Source organism: Cherax quadricarinatus, chromosome 74, assembly GCF_038502225.1.
Source record: "Cherax quadricarinatus isolate ZL_2023a chromosome 74, ASM3850222v1, whole genome shotgun sequence".
Taxonomy (NCBI): Eukaryota; Metazoa; Arthropoda; class Malacostraca; order Decapoda; family Parastacidae; genus Cherax; species Cherax quadricarinatus.
The window spans coordinates 11,459,250-11,469,708 of NC_091365.1; the positions used below are offsets into that span (position 1 = coordinate 11,459,250).

At 43.5% G+C, this 10,459-nt stretch overlaps 1 protein-coding gene across 1 annotated transcript in view; it reads left to right on the forward strand.

Moving 5' to 3' along the window:
• The window catches only part of LOC138854921 (collagen alpha-2(IV) chain-like), an 18,317-nt gene extending 8,960 nt beyond the window's left edge, over positions 1–9,357 (forward strand). Inside the window, exon 3 of the mRNA XM_070100828.1 lies at positions 8,245–9,357. Within this exon, the coding sequence (XP_069956929.1) occupies positions 8,245–9,357 (1,113 nt within the window). The remainder of the gene's footprint in view (positions 1–8,244) is intronic.
• Positions 9,358–10,459: the final 1,102 nt, after the last annotated feature.

Consider the following 10,459-nt stretch of genomic DNA (forward strand, 5'->3'; position numbering starts at 1 on the left):
GAATTGCGGTTCGTAAATTTATAGTCCGGCGCTCTGCCGTCTGGGTTAACCAAACCTTCTAATAGGAAGGATTCGGGGGTAATACCTGGAGAGGGTTTTGAGGATCGAAGCGCCCGCGGCCCGGTCTGTGACCAGGCCTCGATACTGTATTTAATGCATTAGAGTGTCGGACCGTCAATACATGGACCACGGTTCGAGCCCCGCATTCACCTTTCTGTTCATGCACATTTATTATGCAAAAATCTCTAACAAGCGATACAAGATTCAAAACACCCACGGAGGAAGTTGAATGATAGCTCTAGTCCTGTCGTGTTGCAATAAACACAGGAGCTTGTAGTGTTGCAGAAAGGAGGTGGTCCAAGTACGATCCTAGGGAACTCCTTTACTGCGCTGAGAATTTACTTTAATCCCTACTTTATGGGTTCAGTTATTCTTGACTGGTGGTGAATATCAAGTCTTAAGTGATCCTTGTATGGTTGATAAGTTTTAAACTTTATTAACCAACCTAGCAACTCGGTGACTGTACGTAGCCAAGAAACGTTCGAAAATACACGAATATTCCTCATGATGCGAGAGTTGGCATGCAAAATCATATCTGGAGGTAATTCAGTGTTTCGTGACATTTCTGACACGCCATTTCAAAATGTCTATTTTTCCCCGACAGAGATTTAATGTAAATATTAAGAATTATAATGAAAATGCGCATGATTCAGATATGTTTAATATGACAACACTTTTGAGACCATATAGATTTTGTTACAATTATTAATTTCGAGAATTATTAACCCAGGATAACCCAATAAAGCCACTGCCACCAAACTATTGGGTTTACTCTTACTGATACTTATTAAGCTTCCCCACCGGAGAGAGGTTAATGAGTCGAAGAGGTCATGTACACTTGACACCCATCCTGTGTACTGGAATATGACTGGAACACTATATAATTACCAGGAACTTATAGGAACAAAAATGCACAATACCGTGTCTGCAGCAATACATATATAGCCCGCACATAAGAGAAAGAAACTTACGACGTTTCGATCTGACTTGTACCATTAACTAGTCACAGTTTGCTTAGCCAATGGGCAAAGAGTGAGAGGGGACAGTCGCGCGCGGTTGTGCTCCGTCAAAAACTGCGTGTCTTGATAGTAGCAGAGGGAACAGAATGCGGGAAATAAGCGTGTGCAACCATAAAGTGCATATACTCATTTGAACAAACAAAAAAAGGAATATCAGTGAACACTAAATAGGAAAATATGGATTATAGTGTCACATGGAGAGTGCCGGTGGAGAAACGGTTACCGTGGGAAATAGACCTGACCAGCACTAGTGAATTATTGCCGGATGTCGACACAAGTGGAAATAAACAAATATTGATCTATCTATAAGTAATCTAGTGAGTGACAAGGATATATATGCAGTGACATAGTGAACTAAATTGTAGATAAGAGTAATCTTAATTATCCCCCAGTATAGCGTACAATATATAGTGTAGATAGGGGAATATCTTACAAGCGACTGGCACTAGCGAACTATTGCCAGAGGTCCAGTGAAGTGTTAATAACGGATAAGTAACTACTGTAGTCATAAGAGATGAAACGAGTGGTGGTAGCATTGAGGTGCAGGGAATCACAGCATACATAAATTGAGCATACAACCGTTACCTCTACTAAACAGGAAATAATCTTTTCCTTAGAAGTGTAGGGGAAAGTTAGCGTAGGCCTAGCTGCTGTGTAAATAAAACAATGATCCCAGTATAGAACAGTGAAAAGTGCATTTTGAAAGAATACAGTGTATATCCTTGAGATAAACAGTGTACAGCACTACATAAAAGGAATTTAGATAATAATAATAGTAATAAAAATAATAGTGAAGTGTGGCAGTGTGGGTAAGTCCTGCCCAACTCACACCCACCCTACACCCACCACCCACTCTACACCACCACCCACATACTGCAAACTTGGTTCGTATAAATACATCTTGCATATTACTGGCACCAGCAAGAGAAAGGTAAAGTGGAAATCAGTTTTCTTCCATGGCATACAGAGTGTAGTAGGATACAGACAGGATGTCAGCACAGCATATCTGTGGGACATGTAAAAAAAATCCTTGGAAGGAAATCCAGAATCACATGCAATCTATGTTCTTCCAAACACCATATCTCTTGTACTAGACTAAATACAGCCTCAAAAAATGACCTCGAACTAGCAAGGTGCTTCTGGTTGTGCAATAAAGATGTAGAACTTTGGGCAGGTATCAGAAAGATACTAAGGAGAGTAATAAATGATAAAAATAATCAAGAAAACAAGGATGACCTCTTGGATAGTCTACCAAAAATACATAAAACATGGGAGCAAGAGATAGTGTATCAAAAAATGCAGAATGTCCATACCACAACAGATGACTCGAAACTATCTAGTCACCCACATGGTGCTAAGCCAGACCCATCCCCCAGTCATAGCACTAATACCCACAGTGCTGGTGCTGGCCCAGGCTCCCCCAGTCATAGCACTAATACCCACAGTGCTGGTGCTGGCCCAGGCCCAGCTGCTGGCCCAGGCTCAGCCCCCAGTCCCAGTGCTGATCCAGACCCAGCCCCCAGCCTTACTGCCAGCCCAGACTCTCCTAGGGACACTACCAAAACCACCACAAAAACAGTAAATATACAACCATCTAGAACTGTAAATATACAACCATTATTGCACAAGACCGTGGCCCACAGTACAGATGTTGGAGAGGAGTCTCCTCCTTCCTCTACTGGGGAAAGTAGATGGAATCCAGGACGGGGTGGCCCTGGCTTGGATACTGAAGATTATAGTGCAGTCCTAGAACCTGCAGAAATTGACATAACGCCTCCCAACAATTCTCAACCAAAGGTGAATTTGTGCAAATATTATGCTTGGGGCATCTGTAAGCATGGAATAACAGGTAAAAAAAAATGGGACATGCAACTTTGAGCATCCCAAAAAATGTAGCGACCTCCTGTCTAAAGGAGTGTGTCGTTCTTCTTCCTGTACTTTCTTTCACCCAAAAATGTGCCACTCCTCGGTCCTCCAGAAGCAGTGTTACAACATCGACTGCCCTGCATAACATCTAAAAGGGACCAGGAGGCACAGACCCAACAAGACAAACAATAGTAGCCACGACAACCCAACTCGAGGTGATTTTTTAGTGGCAGGAAACGGAAAAAGAAAATGGAAGGAAATAAAAATAGTCCACCTTGGAGCCTTGTTGGACTGGAGGCGCAGCCAGTGGCCACTCATGGCCCTCCAGAATTACAACTACTGATGCCAATAACAAAATCCCCCCAACAAACACAGAATACAACCTCGTTCATATTTGCTAATATACAGGGCCTTAAGCCATCCACCAACAACAAAATACCTTTTATCAGTGGACTTCTAGAGGAGTCTAATGCAATGTTTGCAGCCTTCACAGACTCGCACAAAAGATCACTTTGACAGTGAAATATGGATAAGTGGTTACAACCTTTTTAGATGCGACAGAAAAAACAGGCAACAAGGGGGGGTTGGCTTGTATGTCAAAGAGTCCCTTATCTGCACGCACGGAGTTGCTGAACACAACAAATGAGGTAGTTGAAGTTCTATCAATAAAGATCGAGAACCAAAACCTAGTCATGGTGGTTGTATACAAGCCACCAGATGCAACCTCACAACAATTCAAGGAACAGCTACTGAAAATTGATTACTGTTTGGAAAACCTTCCAGCTCCATCCCCAAACATCTTACTGCTTGGTGATTTCAACCTAAGGCATACAAAATGAAAGAATGTAGCAAATAATGTTATAGCTGAAACAATCCCTGGAGGTAGCGCAGATGAAAGGTCACACACACATGAGCTACTAAGTCTCTGCGAAAAACACACCTTAAGCCAGCAGATAGTGGAGCCAACAAGACTAGAAAACACACTTGACCTTATCTTCACAAATAATGAGGACCTGATAAGAGACCTTAGAATATCAAAAACAACTACTTCCGATCACAACCTAATCAAGTCCAGACGTACATGCATAGGGGTCCTGATCAGCAGAATGCATGTACCTGTGAAGGTGTCTTCACAAAATACAACTTCAACAACAAGAACATCAACTGGGACCAGGTAAACCATGTCCTAAACGAAACATGTTGGGAAGATGTCTTAAATGACATGGATCCAAACCAGTGCCTTGAAAGGTTCAACTTCCTGGCAGCCGAAGCATGTTCTAGGCATATTCCCCTAAGAAAGAAGAAGAGCAGGAGTAAACTGGAGAGAGAAAGACGTTCCCTCTACAGAAGACGACGAAGAGTCACTGAGCTCCTCAGGAGTGCTAGAATATCTGATACACGAAAGGAGGCGCTGACCAGGGAAGTGGAGACTATCGAACTTAAGTTAAATGGCTCTTACAGGAACCAGGAGAGGCAGGAGGAGCTTAAAGCTATTAGTGAAATTGAAAGAAATTCAAAATATTTCTTTTCATATGCCAAAAACAAGGCAAATACCACATCTAGTATCGGGCCCTTACTCAGACAGGACGGGACTTACACAGATGACAACAAGGAAATGAGTGAAATATTGAAATCCCAGTACGACTCTGTGTTTAGTGAACCCCTAATCGGTCTGAAGATCGACGACCCAAATGATTTCTTCATGAATGAGCCTCAAAACTCCATAAATGTATGCCAGATTTCCGACATTACCCTAACTCCGATAGATTTCGAAAAAGCCATTGACAACATGCCTATGCACTCAGCCCCGGGCCCAGACTCGTGGAACTCTGTTTTCATTAAGAACTGCAAGAAACCCCTCTCGCGTGCCCTAAGTACACTATGGAGGAGGAGCTTGGACATGGGTGAAATTCCACAGTCACTTAAAACAACGGATATAGCCCCACTCCATAAAGGTGGCAGCAAAGCATTAGCTAAGAACTATAGACCAATAGCTCTGACGTCCCACATCATAAAAATCTTTGAAAGAGTGCTAAGAAGCAGAATTGCAAATCACCTGGATTCCCAAAATCTGCACAATCCAGGGCAACATGGGTTCAGGACAGGTCGCTCCTGCCTCTCACAACTACTGGATCACTATGACATGGCCTTGGATGCACTGGAAGAAAATTAGAATGCAGATGTAATATACACACTTTGCAAAAGCATTTGACAAATGCGATCATGGCGTAATAGCCCATAAAATACGTGCTAAAGGAATAACTGGGAAAGTGGGGAGATGGATCTTCAACTTCCTAACAAATCGAACACAAAGAGTAGTGGTCAACAGAGTTAAATCGGAGGCTGCCATAGTGAAGAGCTCTGTTCCACAAGGCACAGTACTCGCCCCCATCTTATTCCTTATCCTCATATTAGACATAAACAGAGATATACACCACAGCACCGTATCATCCTTTGCGGATGATACTAGGATCTGCATGAGGCTGTCATCTGCTGAGGACGCGGTTAACCTCCAAGAAGATATAAACAAAGTTTTCCAGTGGGCAACGGTAAACAATATGATGTTCAATGAGGACAAATTCCAATTACTCCGTTATGGAAAACTGGAGGAGATAATAACTAGAACAGAGTATACTACTGACTCCGGCCATACAATAGAGCGGAAAAATAATGTAAGGGACCTGGGAGTAGTAATGTCTGAGGATCTCACTTTCAAGGATCACAACAGTGCCACGATCGCATGTGCAAAGAAAATGATAGGATGGATAATGAGAACTTTCAAAACGAGAGATGCCAAGCCAATGATAATCCTTTTCAAATCACTTGTTCTCTCTAGGCTGGAATACTGCTGTACATTAACATCTCAATTCAAAGCAGGTGAAATCGCAGATCTAGAGAGTGTACAGAGATCCTTTACTGCACGTATAAGTTCTGTCAAGCACCTTAACTACTGGGAACGCTTGGAAGCACTTGACTTGTACTCGTTGGAACGCAGGAGGGAGAGATATATCATAATCTACTCTTGGAAAATCTTGGAAGGAATGGTCCCAAATCTGCACACAGAAATCACTCCCTACGAAAGTAAAAGACTGGGCAGGCGATGCAAAATGCCCCCAATAAAAAGTAGGGGCGCCATTGGTACACTAAGAGAAAACACCATAAGTGTCCGGGGCCCAAAACTGTTCAACAGCCTCCCATCAAGCATTAGGGGAATTGCCAATAAGCCCCTGGCTGCCTTCAAGAGAGAGCTGGACAGATACCTAACGTCAGTGCCGGATCAGCCGGGCTGTGGCTCGTACGTTGGACTGCGTGCGGCCAGCAGTAACAGCCTAGTTGATCAGGCCCTGATCCACCGGGAGGCCTGGTCATAGACCGGGCCGCGGGGGCGTTGATCCCCGGAATAACCTCCAGGTAACCAGGACGCGATCTTACCAACTGTCTAACGCCCAGATACCTATTTAATACTGGATGAACAGGGGCAGCAGGTGTAGGAAAACAGGTCTAACTTTTCCACTCGTCCGGGAATAGAATCCCGGTCCCTCATCCATTGATTGTCTCAATGTTGGATTTGCATACACAGATCCACGGGTTTGACTTCGATCCAACTTTTCTTTTCAGTTAGAAGAGAGAGAGGGAGAGAATACACACTCACACTCGTATACAGTCATGTAGTAACTTTATACTGGATGGGATTTGAACTCGCAGTTCTACGCACGGGACTCTAAAGCTCAAGATTCCACAAATGGGTGACATCTTTGCAAACATTATTTATCATACAGATGACTAGAGGGCTTTGAATCCAAATGTTAATATCTCAACCAGACCAGAATATTCAGGGTTCGATCCTCACATTGTTTCGCCGTACAATATAACCTTTGTACCGGAGGTTCTATCGATTCTTCATCTGAGTTGTACGAAGGTTTTACCTATCCTGCATTTGTCGTATGGAAGGTTCTATCCTGCATTTATGTCGTATGGAAGGTTTTATCCTGCATTTATGTTGTATGGAAAATTCTATCCTGCAATTACTGACTCGACCCTGAAACTGAAGAGCACTCTATGACAGATTATAAAGGAACATGACAATACAGTGTGGAAAGAATTTGCCAACGGGAACATTAAAATGGTACTCACTATATACTCTCCCACTAGAGATTTATCGGATGTGAAAATTTAGATATCCGCGGATGCAGATGTGTATGAGGATGTCTTGCTTATTTTGTGGATGCGGATGTTCCGCGGATGCGGATATCCGATACATCACTATAGATTCCCACTCTACCTAAGCTACAGCCCTTGGGATCCTCCGTCCTTTCCACACTTCTTCCGTCCGTCTCCTTCGTTCCTTCTCTCCTCTCCTTCCCTCCCCCCCCCCTTTCATTTCTCCCCTCCTCCTCTATTGGGTTTAAATAAAATATTAGTTTTGAGTTATTGATGAGTTCGACTCCTGGCAGATACTTAGGATTGCGTGCTGGTGTGGCCGCGCCCACGAGCTGAAAGGTCGGGGCAATGATGATCTGTAGGCTAAGCTGATTTTTATAACCCCTTAAAAAAGCTTTTATAGACATTTTAAGCAGAGAAGAACTTTCAATTTACGAATTTACATCCCCACTTGGACCTTAGTTTCACTGTGATGAAAACCGTGGTTAATTTTTTCCCATTGCTTAACGTTTCTTTCAATCGCCACTTATCAGCTCAGTGTATTGTTTACCTTCTTGTATAGAGGTCTTGTTGGAAATTTGTGATCACTCGACTCTGTCATGGACGTAAGTACTCGCCTAGTTGTGGTTGCAGGAGTTGATTCATAGCTCCTGGCCGTGTGTGTGTGTGTGTGTGTGTGTGTGTGTGTGTGTGTATCTGAGGTATGGGTTTTGGAATGCTTTTCTTTCTTTTAGGGATGTGGAAGGGAGAGTCATAATTATGGGTGTGCGCTGAGCAGCGGGTGGGCGTGCATTAGCGGATGCTGTATAAACCCTAAGTACCAAGATGAATATCATCTTCCGGGCATCTCTCTCGCCTCAACAGCATCAGTCCACGCGATAAGAAGGCGTGAGCTTCTTACATCAGCCCTCCAGAGATTTGTTGCAGCCCCGGTTATTAATGATCTAACTATTAGCTAAACACCTCTTTTTGTTAGTTTAACCTTGCCAATAAACTTTTATCAACCGGATTATGGACTTAATTTATTTTACGTCATTCTGAAAATACAGGATTGTCTGATTACAATTTCCAGAGGCAAATTGGATATGGATTGTTTTGTGATAGAAAAATAAATTTGAAAATAATAGGGCAGACTTAGTCTGGTTTACCTCCACAATCCGATTTACTTTCACTGTCTGGTATTCCTCCACTGTCTGGTATTCCTCCACTGTCTGGTATTCCTCCACTGTCTGGTATTCCTCCACTGTCTGGTATTCCTCCACTGTCTGGTATTCCTCCACTGTCTGGTATTCCTCCACTGTCTGGTATTCCTCCACTGTCTGGTATTCCTCCACAGTTTGGTATTCCTCCACAGTCTGGTATTCCTCCACAGTCTGGTATTCCTCCACAGTCTGGTATTCCTCCACAGTCTGGTTTACCTCCACAGTCTGGTTTACCTCCACAGTCTGTTATTCCTCCACAGTCTGGTATTCCTCCACAGTCTGGTATTCCTCCACAGTCTGGTATTCCTCCACAGTCTGGTATTCCTCCACAGTCTGGTTTACCTCCACAGTCTGGTTTACCTCCACAGTCTGGTATTCCTCCACAGTCTGGTATTCCTCCACAGTCTGGTATTCCTCCACAGTCTGGTATTCCTCCACAGTCTGGTATTCCTCCACAGTCTGGTTTACCTCCACAGTCTGGTTTACCTCCACAGTCTGGTATTCCTCCACAGTCTGGTATTCCTCCACAGTCTGGTATTCCTCCACAGTCTGGTTTACCTCCACAGTCTGGTATACCTCCACAGTCTGTTATTCCTCCACAGTCTGGTATTCCTCCACAGTCTGGTATTCCTCCACAGTCTGGTATTCCTCCACAGTCTGGTATTCCTCCACAGTCTGGTTTACCTCCACAGTCTGGTTTACCTCCACAGTCTGGTATTCCTCCACAGTCTGGTATTCCTCCACAGTCTGGTATTCCTCCACAGTCTGGTATTCCTCCACAGTCTGGTATTCCTCCACAGTCTGGTTTACCTCCACAGTCTGGTTTACCTCCACAGTCTGGTATTCCTCCACAGTCTGGTATTCCTCCACAGTCTGGTATTCCTCCACAGTCTGGTATTCCTCCACAGTCTGGTATTCCTCCACAGTCTGGTATTCCTCCACAGTCTGGTATTCCTCCACAGTCTGGTATTCCTCCACAGTCTGGTATTCCTCCACAGTCTGGTATTCCTCCACAGTCTGCTCGACAACGTGAGGAAACCATCCACTAATAACGTGACGTATTTCGGTTGATGTGAAACAGACATCCACGTATTGCATAACCCCGCCCCCCATGCATCTCCATGCACACGACCTAGTGCAGAGTGCGGTAAATGTCTAATTCAGCTAAATATTAGCACTGAAGATTTGAAACCAATCGGAAGAGGCATCCGCAGGTTACCGAATGGATACAGATGTCCTAATTTTTCAAAACTATGAACCTTTACCTTCGAGTAAAACTTGTAAGAGATCATAGGTAACATCAGTAACATATATAGAAAGTCGTTATTTATGTAGAGCATTTCGGGCAAATTAGGTTAATTTTGTCCCCGGGATGCGACCTACACCAGTCGACTCACACCCAGGTACCTACTTACTGCTAGGTGAACAGGAACTTTCTACTAGAAATGCCAACTTAGAACCCCTAACTAATGAGGTATGATCGTATCTCAGAGATCAATTTTCAGCAACACACCCAGTGCATTAAGTTTGAAGACTATCAGAAGCTGCATTTTCTAGGTACCAGCGTTGAAGTCTTATATCTATCGTGATGAGGCGATCAGAATGACAGTATTTAATTTGTTTTTAATTTGTCATGAAAAGAAAATTTGGAACTTGCATTTGTCCATTAAAGATACATGACGTTCAGAAAGTTTTTATCAAGGTGGGGAGGGGAGTGCGAAACCCTTAGGGGTCCTTGAGCTGCTGGGGAATAAATGCATTCAAATTCGATGCAGAGAAGGGGAAGATAAGTTCATTTCCTTGGATCAAGATCTCCTCACCTGCGTCATGGTACCCTCCTTGAGGGATACTCCAGGTATTTAATGGAAAATAATTCCATTCCATTTCGAGAAACTGGCAGTCCTCCCCCTCCCCCCCACACACACACACCAACAGTTACAACAACAGTTACAACAACAGTTACAACAACAGTTACAACAACAGTTACAACAACAGTTACAACAACAGTTACAACAACAGTTACAACAACAGTTACAACAACAGTTACAACAACAGTTACAACAACAGTTACAACAACGGTTACAACAACGGTTACAACAACGGTTACAACAACAGTTACAGCAGTTACAACAGCAGCAGTTACAACAGCAG